At 52.0% G+C, this 13,157-nt stretch overlaps 3 protein-coding genes across 6 annotated transcripts; all 3 read left to right on the top strand.

The window, feature by feature from the left end:
* The first annotated feature begins 132 nt into the window (after positions 1 to 132).
* Positions 133 to 3,367, top strand: LOC131102389 (serine/arginine-rich splicing factor 10-like). 3 transcript variants are annotated; one of them, XM_058048032.1, is made up of 6 exons: positions 133 to 288; positions 845 to 949; positions 2,168 to 2,271; positions 2,351 to 2,525; positions 2,598 to 2,651; positions 3,001 to 3,367. In XM_058048032.1, the coding sequence occupies exons 1-6, from the start codon at positions 224 to 226 to the stop codon at positions 3,206 to 3,208; spliced, it is 711 nt and encodes a 236-aa protein (XP_057904015.1). In that variant the 5' UTR covers positions 133 to 223; the 3' UTR covers positions 3,209 to 3,367. The 3 variants fall into 3 exon arrangements, with proteins under 3 accessions (XP_057904015.1, XP_057904014.1, XP_057904016.1); XM_058048031.1 differs by having other exon boundaries at positions 2,995 to 3,367; XM_058048033.1 differs by lacking the exon at positions 133 to 288 and adding an exon at positions 297 to 760 and having other exon boundaries at positions 2,995 to 3,367.
* Positions 3,368 to 3,519: 152 nt separating this feature from the next.
* Positions 3,520 to 7,917, top strand: LOC131102388 (gap junction alpha-9 protein-like). The gene is made up of 3 exons (XM_058048030.1): positions 3,520 to 4,488; positions 4,578 to 4,859; positions 5,661 to 7,917. The coding sequence occupies exon 3, from the start codon at positions 5,689 to 5,691 to the stop codon at positions 7,159 to 7,161; it is 1,473 nt and encodes a 490-aa protein (XP_057904013.1). The 5' UTR covers positions 3,520 to 4,488; positions 4,578 to 4,859; positions 5,661 to 5,688; the 3' UTR covers positions 7,162 to 7,917.
* An 83-nt stretch (positions 7,918 to 8,000) lies between these two features.
* Positions 8,001 to 12,692, top strand: si:ch1073-513e17.1 (sialin). 2 transcript variants are annotated; one of them, XM_058048028.1, is made up of 11 exons: positions 8,001 to 8,165; positions 8,828 to 8,972; positions 9,041 to 9,258; positions 9,330 to 9,563; positions 10,406 to 10,580; positions 10,653 to 10,771; positions 10,833 to 10,994; positions 11,276 to 11,408; positions 11,488 to 11,635; positions 11,693 to 11,783; positions 11,859 to 12,692. In XM_058048028.1, exons 2-11 carry the CDS (start codon positions 8,888 to 8,890, stop codon positions 12,024 to 12,026), a joined length of 1,533 nt encoding a protein of 510 aa, XP_057904011.1. In that variant the 5' UTR covers positions 8,001 to 8,165; positions 8,828 to 8,887; the 3' UTR covers positions 12,027 to 12,692. The 2 variants fall into 2 exon arrangements, with proteins under 2 accessions (XP_057904011.1, XP_057904012.1); XM_058048029.1 differs by having other exon boundaries at positions 8,047 to 8,650.
* Positions 12,693 to 13,157: the final 465 nt, after the last annotated feature.

Raw genomic sequence — 13,157 nt, 5'->3', positions numbered from 1 at the left:
AAAGATGATAACCGAATAAAGATGATAAATGGTTACCAATCAAACAAAGCGGCGGTTCTTGTTTCCCTTATCGGTGTAATACCAATTAAGACCTGTGGGGGCGTCGCCGCTTGCCTCGACTGCATTGCGGCGAGCGTCGAAGAAGAGCTCCATCCGCATTTAGCAAGCGCACGCTTCTGCCGCTCCTCACCAAAACAAGCTCCAAACAGGAAGGTTCAGCCCCATGGCCAGATACATGCGTCCCCCGAACACGTCCTTGTTTGTCAGAAACATATCTGACGAGTCCAGGTGAGTCCAAATTTGCCGTCTCGATCGCAGCTCGACTAGAAGTTGACGCTAGCTAGATAGTTAGCCTAGCCGGCTAGCAGAGGCCCCAATCTCACGTTGGCGGTGGTCTCAGACATGTGACGTATGAAAATATAAAGTACACGCATCTGACTGATGCTGTTTACTCTTTTTCTTTGTCATGATAGCATATGATCTATTTTCTATGGTATCCAAACGGATGACCGTGCATAGAATGTAGTCATGTGTTTTGGATTCACAGATTGGCCACAATTTGATTTGATCGTTATTTCCAAAGCTGCACGGTCTATTTCATTGGCAATTGCAAATATTTTATAGACATTTTATTTTTCACTTCGATTCACTGGGCCTGGTTTTTTTATTTATTATTTATTTATTAATGTGAGTGTGAGACAAAAAGAGGCAGTTCACCCAAAATGGGAACTAAAGTGTTAACATGGAAACTGGCGTCCAGGTAAGACAATGTGGTGAACTGCCCCTTGAAGGTCATTGATGGAGTGATGGCCGCCTGAGTTACATTTGTATTTACGGTGTTCAGGCCTGAGGATTTGCGGCGTGAATTTGGCCGCTATGGGCCAGTAGTTGATGTCTACATCCCACTTGACTTCTATACCCGTCAACCAAGAGGATTTGCATACATTCAATATCCTTTCTGTGCTCCTGCTAACAAATGGCCCCCCGAGAAGATTTGTGATGTTTTCTTGCACCTCATCTGCTTAACTATCTAACCTTCATATCATTTCTCTGTTATCGCTTCAGAAAATGTAAAAGCATCCCGTTGTGGAAAGCGGCCACAAAGAGTAACAAAGACCCGTGTAGCGTAGCGGTAAAGACCAGGCGCACAGACCTGCAGGAACAGGGAGGGGAAAAGGTTTGGGAGAGAATAAAGCATGAAGAGGATAAAGGGGACGGAGACAGAGCTCGGCAAAAGCAGAGAAAAAGTGTTTAAAGCAAAGAGTCAAGCGGGGAACCCAAGTCGCTCTCTGTGGGAGTCGATTAAAGAGCTTAAAGGTCAAGATGAAGTCAAGCAAGGTAACAAGTCTGAATAAGTTTTGTATCCTGCCAAGACAAGTCAGCAGCTTTTCCCAAATCAGATGAGTTGAATCAGAGATTGTTGTGAAATGATTTGTCTTTTCCAAATCTCCCTAAAAGCCTCACATTTCACCAACACTTTTATCCACACAGACCATACTCCATTTCAGAGTAGTCGGGTGCACGTACAGGCGCCCTGAGGATCACAAGGAGTAGACGGAACCTCTAGCTACAAATTAAAAAGACGGCGCACGATAAACAACTCTTCTCATCTCCTTGGAACGGCGTGCGGAATCAATCACCGTGGGGGCCTTTCCTCTCTCCTCCCTTCTCATGATCATTTTCACTTCCTTTTCCTCGCTGCACTCACTGCTCCTCGGTGGAGCCGCACGGGCGCACGCCATGTACTTCCTTGACACGTGCGGCTGTTTATGGAAGCGTGTTGGCTACCGCCAAGCACCGTGACGCTACCGCCAAGCACCGTGACGCTACCGCCAAGCACCGTGACGCTACCGCCAAGCACCGTGACGCTACCGCCAAGCACCGTGACGCTACCGCCAAGCACCGTGACGCTACCGCCGCCGCCCTGACTGCAGGCTAGACCAGAGTCTCTTATGTTGGCAGATATTTTATTGTCCACCGACTACTCTAAAATCTACTCCTTAAGACTTGGTGTGATAAAAATGTTTGAAATGTGAGGGCTGTGTAGGTCTCCTTAACACCAGCTAAGCTAACGTAAAGCCAGGATGTTCATGCTAGCTAGCTAGCTACATACATGATTCATCTCCAAGAGAAATGGCGTTGGTGCAAACCCTTAACCACTCAGCATGTTTGAGGACGTGCGCGATGCAGAGGATGCACTCCATAGCCTGGACAGGAAGTGGGTGTGCGGCCGCCAGATCGAGATCCAGTTTGCTCAGGGGGATCGAAAGAGTGAGTGCTCCCTGTGGTAAAATCTTTGGCATGGCTCTGCAGCACCAACATACCTTGTATTTGTCAATTTTTCCACTAGCGCCCAATCAGATGAAAACCAAGGAGCGGCGCTCCCCGGGCAGGTCGTCCCGCTACGACGACTACGATCGCGACAGCCGGCGCAGGCGCTCACGCAGCCGCAGCTACGAGCGCTACAGGTCGCGTAGCCCCTCCTACGACCGCCGCTGCCGCCGGCGCTCCGACAGCCCACGAGAGTACGTTTGCGTATGAGCTCACCATTTCGTGCCCGCTCGGTCATGTCTGATGAAGAAATGCTGCCTCTGCAGATCTCGGGGACACCAGTACGGACGAGGAGGAAGCAGAGGTCGCGATGATGAAAGGTAACCTTCTTCCTCGTACCGTCATCACATGCGTACTTAAGATGGAGACCACCTCGGAGCATGAGCGCCTCTTGCAGTATTGAATTATGCATGCAGTGTTAACGTTGGCCACCAGGGGTGGAAGTAATGCTTGATGACCTTTTATTGCATCTTGAAATGATGTCACTTCCTGTCCGTGTTAGGCTGTGGTGGGAGTGTTATTTCCTGTCTAGAGGGCTGTGTTAGAATGTGAACTAGAAGGTTGGAAACGATGCCCAAGTGGGCTGTGGAATCAAAGAGGTGTCATCAAGGATGGACGAGGAGCCTTTTGGCCTTTTTGAGCCTTTTTGATGTTTGTGTTGAGATCCAGACCTCAGAGGCCTCAGCGGGAGTCCAAAGGAAGGTCAGCCTCCAGGTCCATGTCCCCCCACGAGTCCGCCAAGCCAGCGTCGGCATCCAACTACGCAGATGAAGACGCCCGGCCGACCCGCTCCCCGTCCCGCTCCAGGTCCCGCTCCGCATCACGGTCGAGCTCGCGCTCCCGCTCCTGGGCGGGACGCAAGTCAGGAGGACGCTAGGAGAGGCGTGGTCCGTCTGGTGGGATGGAGTTTGGTCTTTAGTTCTTTTCTACGTGAGTGGAACATCACACGGACACTTGACAACATTTGGATGTTTTTGGTCACCTGGTGGAGAGAGGGGGGGGCTGTTGCCAGGAATCTTTTTTTTTTTTTTTTTTTTTTCTCCCAGCTTTCCTTTTAAACTACTTTGCATCCACTTTTAGTACAGGTATTTTACATCTTCCTTTTTTTTTCATTCAATGACTTACCTTCCATGAAAGCTCAGTCACCCATCTCTCTCTCTCTCTCTCTCTGCCAATTTCTTTTCTTTTGCGATCAACTTCACCAAGTTCTCTTGCGGCTGGATGGTGGAGAAAGTGTATGTTTTATGTGGGACAGGAAGACGCCTTTCTCTTTAATAATAAACTCTGCCTGAATAAACCTTTCTTGTGTCATCACATCTCTTCCTGCACAAAGCAAACCCTACCCATTGATCTTCTCTTTTTAATGGGGATGGCTGCGGGGGTGGGGGGTGGCCATGCGTGAAATGGGACACACCCCATCGACCAAAATGATGTCAATTCCACCGTGTTGACATGATGGCCTCCATCACTCACGGGGAAGAGAAGAATAAATGACTAGCTTATTTGGAAGGTCCATGCCATGCTGACAGAAGGACTTGTTGCATAATTGGCCAGAAGAATGAGAATTGGCCAGAAGAACGTGCACGTCATTTTGACGGACACTGGAAAAGTGAATGGAAATGAAAAGTAATTGTTTAAAACATGAAAAGCCAAAGGAATGTTGCTTTATTTAAAAATGTTATGTCACAAGCGAGACGACGCGCCTTTGAGTGTTTTCACATGAGCAGGACCACGTGAGGACCTGCTGGAAGGTGCATGTTGGTCAGCACGCAGGCCTCACAGCTCGGAGACCTGAGTTCAATTCCACCCTCGGCCATCTCTGTGTGGAGTTTGCATGTTCTCCCCGTGCATGCGTGGGTTTTCTCCGGGTACTCCGCTTCCCTCCCCCGTAGTTTGCATGTTCTCCCCGTGCATGCGTGGCTTTTCTCCGGGTACTCCGCTTCCCTCCCCCCTTCCAAACACATGCTAGGTTAAGAGGCCGCTCCAAATTGTCCATAGGTATGAATGTGAGTGTGAATGGTTGTTTGTCTATGGGATTGGCTGGCCACCAGTGCAGGGTGGACCCCACCTCTTGCCCCAAGACAGCTGGGGTAGGCTCCAGCACCCCCTGCGACCCTGGTGAGGATAAGCGGTAGAAAATGGATGAGCGAATGATCGGTGAGGGAGAGAGTTCCAGTGGAGAATTTGAATGGAAAGGAAGAACGGTAGCTGAGTTCTGATATTTTGTGTGATGTTTTGATGCAAAGGTGGGGACTGCGTTCCTGGGGGTCTTCCATGACGGAGGCTATCTTCAAGCAGTAGATGGAAGCTGGAAGGAAGCGAGATGTTTTTCCAGCTGGTGTTGGCTGCGAGGGAAATCGGAGCAGAGCTCGGCACCTATCGATTGTTCTCTGGCTAGAAGCTGGCACGGATCATTAGTTAGTTTTGTCCGGCTTTCAGCAGCGACGGTCCGGGCCGGCATGGTGGTGCTCCGTCCTTGGCTTTGGTAGCTCTTGGACTGGAGAGAGACAAGCCTTCCAGTCTGAAAGGTGAGTTTTGGACTCTCATCTTAATGCTGTCTCGGGGCACGATGGAGAGCTCGGAGGTTGGATGATTTTGGCCTTCGCTTGTCCCGCCGTCGTCGTTCTGCATCTCTGGATAGACGTATGCTTGCGTGTGTGTCCCTTATCTTCTCAGGGCGCAACTTTGGTCTGCACCTGGGGTGTCCAAAGTGGCACCAGGAAGCCATTTTCAGCCCGCAGCTTGTTTTGGTCTTTTATTGGGCCTCGGTATATTGTAAATTGTAAAAGTCAAATCGATTGACTGATGAAGCTGTTGGAGAGGACGTGCCAAACAATGCTGAAGCTCAACTGAAATGTCCCACAACTTCTTCACCTTTCCTCAACCTTCTGCTTCTATATGGGGTGTACAGAAGCTGCACAGAATAAGCCACGGGTGGGGGTGGAAGATGGAGGATGGAAGATGGAAAGTGGAGGATGGAAGATGGAAAGTGGAGGATGGAGAATGGGTGGTAGAGGATGGACGATGGAGGATGGAGTGGGTGGTGGAGGATGGAGAATGGGTGGTGGAAGATGGAAGGTGGAGAATGGGTAGTGGAGGATGGAAGATGGAGGATGAAGGATGGAGAGTGGGTGGTGGAAGATGGAGGATGAAGGATGGAGAGTGGGTGGTGGAAGATGGAGGATGAAGGATGGAGAGTGGGTGGTGGAGGATGGAAGATGGAGGATGCTGCCTGCCGTTGGCTTGGCAGCCATTCTATGTCACCATAAGACAGTAGAACAATAGAGTCTGTTTTTGGAGGTAACAACTGTTCTTCTCCATCCTTGTAGGTCTTCTGATGTAAGCCAAAAAGCGAGAATGGGTGACTGGAACTTCCTGGGAGGCATCTTGGAGGAGGTGCACATCCACTCCACCATGGTGGGCAAGATCTGGCTGACCATCCTGTTCATATTCCGCATGCTGGTGTTGGGCGTGGCCGCCGAGGACGTGTGGAACGACGAGCAGTCGGACTTCATCTGCAACACGGAGCAGCCAGGCTGCCGCAACGTTTGTTACGACCAGGCCTTCCCCATCTCGCTCATCCGCTACTGGGTGCTGCAGGTCATCTTTGTGTCCTCGCCCTCGCTGGTCTACATGGGCCACGCCATCTACCAGCTGCGCGCCCTGGAGAAGGAGCGCCACTGCAAGAAGGTGGCGCTGCGGCGAGAGCTGGAGGCGGTGGACACGGAGCTGGCGGAGGCGCGGCGGCGTATCGAGAAGGAGATGAGGCAGCTGGAGCAGGGCAAGCTGAACAAGGCGCCACTGAGGGGCTCGCTCTTGTGTACCTACGTGGCGCACATCGTCACCCGCTCGGTGGTGGAGGTCAGCTTCATGATGGGCCAGTTCCTCCTCTACGGGCACCGCCTGAGCCCCCTCTACAAGTGCGAGCGGGAGCCCTGCCCCAACGTGGTGGACTGCTTCGTGTCCCGGCCCACCGAGAAGACGGTGTTCATGATGTTCATGCAGGTGATCGCCTGCATCTCCTTGTTCCTCAGCCTGCTGGAGATCATGCACCTGGGCTACAAGAAGCTGAAGAAGGGCATCCAGGACTACTACCCGCATATCAAGGAGGAACTGGATGACTACTACGTCAACAAGTACAAAAAGAACTCGGTGGTGCACCAGGTCTGCGTGGGCACCTCGGTGGGCCGGAAGACCACCATCCCCACAGCGCCCAGCAGCTACACACTGCTGCTGGAGAAGCAAGGCAACGGGCCCAACTACCCGCTGCTCAATGCCTCCTCCGCCTTCGTTCCCATCCAGGACGATCCGGGCACCAAGCCGGGCGCCAGCAAGGAGGGCGTCCCCAGCCCCACCGATCAAAACTCAAACAACACCAGCAGCGACACCCGCTCCCCACAAGGCGACAACCAGGAGGAACCCGAGGAGGACCAGGACGAGTATCCCACGCTCCCGGAGCCACACTCCACCTCGGGCACCGTCCTATCTGCCATGGCCCGCAAGTCCAGGAGGCCCGGTCCACAGTGGAACTGCTCCACGGTGCCTGAGGGCAACACCTCAGACAGTGGAGACTCCTACCAGGGCGGCTCCACCAAGCAGCGCGGTGCGCCGGGGCCCCGAGCGAGGAACCTGTTCTCCAGGTCGGACAGTGTGAGGAGGCCCGGCGGGGCGCAGAGCCCGGAATCTGGCGGCGACCTGAGCTCTGGCTCTCGACAGAGTCGCAACAGCAACAGCAACAGCCCCCCCGCGTCCTCCCCCAACAGGCGGGTGTCGGCGGCCAGCAGCGGGGGCAGCGGCTGCAGGCGGGCACCTACCGACCTACAGATCTAGGGCTCGTCTGCCGCTCTCTGGTGGCCATTTTGACGGGTGACACCATGCACGTGCACTCACGAGAAGACCTGACGTAGGCTGTGGGCGGGACAGCCAACAGTGCCATCAAGTGGCCAAATGATGCAAAGACACACACGATGACTGACACTGTGCCTTTGTGCCTTTGAGCCTCTTTTGTTGTCGCTGGATGTTATTTCGGTTTAGCCTCCTCATAAAGTGCCACAGATGCTGCAACATGCATATGTGTATAAATATATATGTAATATGTATAAATACAATCCAAGGAAATCCACGGCGATATCTTTGGATGGATTGTGTCCTTGCACGCCCAAATCAAGTATTAAGAGACAAAGTTGAACTACAAAAGATACTCTTCTGTGTGTATCTGTGTGTATGCGGGTGGCAAACGTTTTCTTTTGTGGACTAATGTACTCGAAAACAGTCCTTATCTTGCTGTGATCCATGAAGAACGTCCTTTAAGTCACTTTTTGTCGCCTGGAAAAGCGACCAACAAACAAAACAAAACAGAGACGACTGCTTGCCAGACAAGAGAAAACGCCGTGATGGATTCGTTGCCGTGTCAATAGCTTTTCCGCCGAAATAACAGTAAAAAAATCAAAGGACATATTGACGATATTTATTTTGAAATATTACCACGCTCTTGATTGGTAAATAAAGAACGTACATACAAACACGATAATTATTTTGAAATATTACGACGCTCTTGATTGGTAAATAAAGAACGTACATACAAACACTGGCAACAGCCTCCGGTGTGATGCTGCGCAGTTGTACACGAACCATAGTGGAGTCAAGAGCGGCCATTTTTGTAGTCCTTTCTATGGTCTTCGCTTCCGCAAAACGCCCCGTCTACGTCATCGCTGCTGTGACTCGTGCTCGGTCGAGACAGGAAAACAAAGCCGAGTCGTGTCAAGATGTTTTCATGGAGTCGACAAGACTCGAATGTGTTTCTTTCCTTTTAGCGACTCACATGTAACGTCAGTGTAAGTTCTTTGCTAACTTTTATCCCTTCACATTTTTTCAAAGGCAGTATTAGCGAAGGTGCAGCTAGCTAGTTTTACGTGGACTCGCATTCGGCGTGTATTGGATGAATGTTATTTTTTCATGAAATACCAAGACATTTGAAGACAAGACATCATGAAGTAGCGGGGACATCACAGGGGTTAGTTAGTTCAGGCTAAATGCCAAGGACCTCCAAGGATTCATTCTTTTGCTCCAAAGTCCCTGTTTGGAGGATGCAAGATAAGATACAAACTCTGCCTTGGGCTCTTTTGGTCGTTATTTGACTTGTTAAATTCTGTAGAACTTTGGTTTTGGAGTAGACCGTAAAGGCCACACTCCAGAGCAAATGTACGGATGATAGTGTAGTGATTTGTTTCTGCAAGGCAAGGAGAAAAATGTCCTGGTGGAACCACAGACAGGTCACGTGGTTCCTCTATCTGTAGCATACATGGAACATATCTAGGAAGTAGGTCACCTTTTGTCTTTCTTCTTTCCTTCTTGTACGTGATTGATTGATTGATGTGTGCTGATTGATCCCAAAGTTGTTGCTTTCTGCGCCAGTCGATGGAGCGAGGCGTGACTAACCGCCATGAACTCTGTTGAAATATTGAAATGATGTCACATCCATTTTGTCTGCCGCCAGCATCTTTCCCACGCACGCGATGGCTCAGTGATTCCCCTCCAGGACTGTCTTGATGCCGCCATGCCACCGCCAAACAGCTGCTCCATCAACGCTGCCTCTCCTGACGAGAGCGAAGACGTGGAGCCGCTCCTCCGCGATGACACGGGTGCGCTAAAGACGCCCTGCGCTAGCTCAAACGCCAGCAACAAGCTAACAGCTCCCATCCTCCTCCAGTTCCTCCTCGGTGTTGCTCGGCTCGCTTCAATCTGGCCATCCTGATGTTCCTGGGCTTCACCGTGGTCTACGGCCTGCGCGTCAACCTCAGCGTGGCCATGGTGGCCATGGTGAACACCTCTGATGCCGGGCTGGGCCGCAACAGCTCTGTCGCCCACGCCTGTCCGCTTCCTGCCGGGTGGGAGAACAGCAGTGGGGCGTTTGAGCAGCCTGACGGGGTAATGCCGATGGGCGGCACAATGCAGCGTTTAAACAAATACAGATGATGCCTCCTTTTCTACACGCCCAGACCCCCCAGTACCCGTGGGACTCGGAGACTCAAGGCTGGCTTCTGGGGGCTTTCTTCTTTGGCTACCTGTGCACACAGATCCCCGGTGGTTACCTGTCGGGCCATTACGGAGGGAGCATCTTCCTCGGTTTGGGTGTCCTGGGCACCGCCGCTCTCACCATCCTCACCCCACTGGCCGCCCAGTGGGGGCCCTACTGGCTGTTTGCCCTGCGTGCGCTGGAGGGCCTGGGGGAGGTCAGTGTGTGGTCTTCTTACCAAATATTCACACGCATTCATTCATCATGCACTTATTTGTAGGGGCCCACCACAAATACGTTTGGACCGCCAGAAATAAATTTGCCACGACCTGTTTGGCCTTGTTAGTAAGCACGCTGTAGCACACCTAAACATGGCCACAAGTACGCCCTTTATTGTGATGGGTGGAGCTGTCATGTGTCTGTCTTCACTTCTAAAATTTCTAATTTCAAAATTTCACAGCAAATTTCAAATTTATTTAGGGAAACGATGCCCCCCCCCTTGCCCTTTATTCTTAACGTGATCTGAAAAGATGGAGTCCATGCAAGGAGGGGGAGGAAGAGATACACCATGAAAGCTTGTCCTGTTTGGCATGATGGAGCGGGAACGCAGGTGGATCTCAAGCACGAAGGCTGGATTCGCCTGGTTTAGCCTGGTTTAGCCTGTCTTAGCCTGGTTTAGCCTGTCTTAGCCTGTTTTAGCCTGGATTAGCCTGCTGCTGTGTTTGACGGAAGAGACGACGTGTCCCGTGAGGCGGTCTACGTGGGGATGTGCAGTCCAGTGGGCCCTGGCGTTGGTTTGAGTGGTTGAGATTACACTCGGCTGTGTTAAACCCTCCGCACTCTTTGCCACTTGTGCCGGTGGGAGGGGCAGAGGCGTGGGTGCGCCGGACTGCGCCACTGACAAAAATTGGGATATTCATTCATTCGTTCATTCGTTTTCTACCACTTATCCTCGCGAGGGTGCACAGAAAAGGGAAAGGAATATGTTTCACATACGGATTGGGATCCCCTATAAGTCCATCAAAGCTCCCCATTGCATGGCCTGCCATGTTTTTGCAGGGTGTGACGTTCCCAGCCATGATGGCCATGTGGGCCCACTGGGCTCCGCCTCTGGAGCGCTCCCGTCTCATCACGCTGTCGGGGTCCGGGTCCAACTTCGGAGCCTTCGTGGCTCTGCCTCTGACCGGCTTCCTCTGCCAGGCGCTGGGCTGGCCCGCCGTCTTCTACCTCTGTGGTGAAGCTCGCTGTCGTTTCCCATCAAATGGCTTTTTCATGTTAACGGTCCTCCTTTCTGCATCTCCCCCAGGGGGCGCCGGCTGCGTGTGGGCGGTCCTCTGGTTCATGCTGGTGTCAGACGACCCCCGCACCCACAGGCGCATCAGCCAGGAGGAGAGAGATTACATTGTCTCCTCCGTGGGGAACCAGGTAAACAAGCCCCCACTGGCGCTGCTTTTTACGCTCCTGTTGATGCTTGTGAAACTGGCAGGGTGGGGGCCACGGCTGGTCGGTGCCGCTTCTACGCATGATGACGTCAGTGCCGCTGTGGGCCATCGTCGTCACGCAGATGTGCTTCAACTGGTCCTTCTACACGCTGCTCACCTCCCTGCCCACCTACATGAACAACATCCTGCACTTTGACCTCAAGTCGGTGAGCTTTGCCCCTGAATGAGGCAGCACGGCGTAGCACGGCGTAGCACGGCGTAGCACGGCGTAGCACGGCGTAGCACGGCGTAGCACGGTGCAACACGGCGTAGCACGGTGCAACACGGCGTAGCACGGTGCAAAACGGTTTAGTACGTGTAGGGCGGAGTGGAACTGGCGCTCTTTCATGAAGCAAGTCAGACGGACCTATTTCTTTTTGGAAGTTTTGCACTGGGTGTGTGCCGGTGAGATGACTTGCTTGCATTGCGGTTGTTTACGTTTCTCCAGAATGGCTTCCTGTCCGCTCTGCCCTACCTGGCGTCCTGGATGGGCTCCTTGCTCACCGGCATCTTGGCCGACAGCCTCATCGAGAGGAAGGTGTTCAGCGTCACGACCGTACGCAAGCTCTTTACGCTGACAGGTACAATAAAGCTCACCGCTGGCTTTATGCTCCGCCTTCCTGCTCCGCCTTCCTGCCTCCATGGCGTCCCTCTCTGCAGGTATGCTTCCTCCTGCCGGCTTCCTGCTGGCGCTGGCCTACGCCGGCTGCGACCACGTCCTCACCGTCACCTTCCTCACGCTCTCGTCGGCCACAGCGGGCACCAGCGCGCCCGGGGTCTTCCTCAACCAGATAGACATCGCCCCGAGGTGGGTGCAGACCTCCACGGTACATGCGTCAGACTGAAGCACGTGTCTCCTGGGCAGGTATGCTGGCTTCCTCCTGGGAATCACCAACATGTTCGGCACCGTTCCCGGTGTGGTCGCCCCCATCGTGACAGGATATTTCACTGAGGACGTACGTCTTTTTTGTAAAAAGAGGCTTGCATGTCCTTGGGGGAAGAAATAAGTCTTGTTGCTCTGTGGTCGCCAGCACACCATGGCAGGCTGGAGGAAAGTCTTCCAGGTCTCCGCCGCCATCAATGTGGGCGGTGCCTTCTTCTACGCTCTGTTTGGCAGCGGCGACATCCAAGCGTGGGCCGTGGCGGAGGAAGACGAGGGAGGAGCTGAGAGGAAGAGCAGCCGCCCGGTGTCCACGTGAACGCAGCACCGGGTTGTCACTCTCCACCAATGAGACGCTCCATGATACTTTTGAATTAGCATCATCTTCTCTTTTCTCACCACGGCAACACTTGAAGCGGGGTCAGCTTTCTTGGGTGGCTTCTAATGCAGGTCAAAATGTCCACGACGCATCATATTTCTTCCGTAATTACTCCAAAACATTACACAAGAAAAGCTTGACACGGGAAGGAGGATGGATGGACAGGCGGATCTGTGTTTGTATTTCCAGCCTTTTTGCCATTTTAGCTGTTGTTTTGCCTGGTTGTGTGTGGGACATGTCCCGTGGAGGCACTATGCCGGACGTTGGACACAAAGCAAGTATGATGTGTGGAAGTACGACCACCTTCTATGTTGTTTTGAAGAAGACATCCTGCAGCCTTTGGAAGCAATGAGTGAAGTGGTTGCTTTGAATCAGGAACGAGGGCGTAGCAGTGAATACTTCTTTTAGTAAACTTTCATGAGACCACTTTTCATTCATCATAAATCTTGATTTAAACATTTAACAAGCCAAAGATGGTGCAACCTGCTCTTAAATTGTGGTGCTGGTTTTATACTTTAGCTACTTTATTGTTGTGGACACGATTTGAAATTGTAATATTAAAAAACACACTCAAGCATTCCCCTCACATTTGGACGATTGTGTGTTCGTTTTTGTTTCATTTTATGACCAGCAGGGGGCGGGAGAAACCATTTGTAGGTTGGAAAAAAGACTTTTTCATATTGCTGACCGTTTGTTTCACCGCAAATATGCAAATCGCACACATCCCCTGGGATTTGTTTTGACTGTTTTTATGGCAAATGAATGACCTGACACATTCACAAAAACCTGGCATGCAGTTAACTCCAACTAATAATAAATAGACACTGAAGAACCCAAATGGCAATAGCTGCTAGCTAGCGATGGGAACGACAAAGCTGCGTAAAGCTGCTAAAACAACACTAGTTGGTTCCAGTGAAATGTTTTCATTGGCAAAAGATGACTGTTAAGCTTCATTGTTTGGAAAGTGCCGCCCTGTTGCTGGCGTTTGCATCAGCCGGTCGATGACCGTCGACCCGGAAGTTGTTCCAGGTCAGCACGGTGTTGCAGGTTAAATATTCCCCCTTTGCCCCA

The sequence above is a fragment of the Doryrhamphus excisus genome, chromosome 14 (genome assembly GCF_030265055.1).
Source record: "Doryrhamphus excisus isolate RoL2022-K1 chromosome 14, RoL_Dexc_1.0, whole genome shotgun sequence".
Classification (NCBI taxonomy): domain Eukaryota; kingdom Metazoa; phylum Chordata; class Actinopteri; order Syngnathiformes; family Syngnathidae; genus Doryrhamphus; species Doryrhamphus excisus.
This window is presented reverse-complemented; position numbering and strand designations above follow the sequence as displayed.

Bases quoted from the DNA above. Each gene is read 5' to 3' on its own strand.
- si:ch1073-513e17.1 (XM_058048028.1), top strand. From the start codon at position 8,888: ATGCCACCGCCAAACAGCTGCTCCATCAACGCTGCCTCTCCTGACGAG. The intron at 10,772-10,832 runs GTAAACAAGCCC...TGAAACTGGCAG, and splicing joins TCTCCTCCGTGGGGAACCAG to GGTGGGGGCCACGGCTGGTC. The intron at 11,784-11,858 runs GTACGTCTTTTT...TGTGGTCGCCAG, and splicing joins CAGGATATTTCACTGAGGAC to CACACCATGGCAGGCTGGAG.
- LOC131102389 (XM_058048031.1), top strand. From the start codon at position 224: ATGGCCAGATACATGCGTCCCCCGAACACGTCCTTGTTTGTCAGAAAC. The intron at 2,272-2,350 runs GTGAGTGCTCCC...TTTTTCCACTAG, and splicing joins TGCTCAGGGGGATCGAAAGA to CGCCCAATCAGATGAAAACC. The intron at 2,526-2,597 runs GTACGTTTGCGT...CTGCCTCTGCAG, and splicing joins CGCTCCGACAGCCCACGAGA to ATCTCGGGGACACCAGTACG.
- LOC131102388 (XM_058048030.1), top strand. From the start codon at position 5,689: ATGGGTGACTGGAACTTCCTGGGAGGCATCTTGGAGGAGGTGCACATC.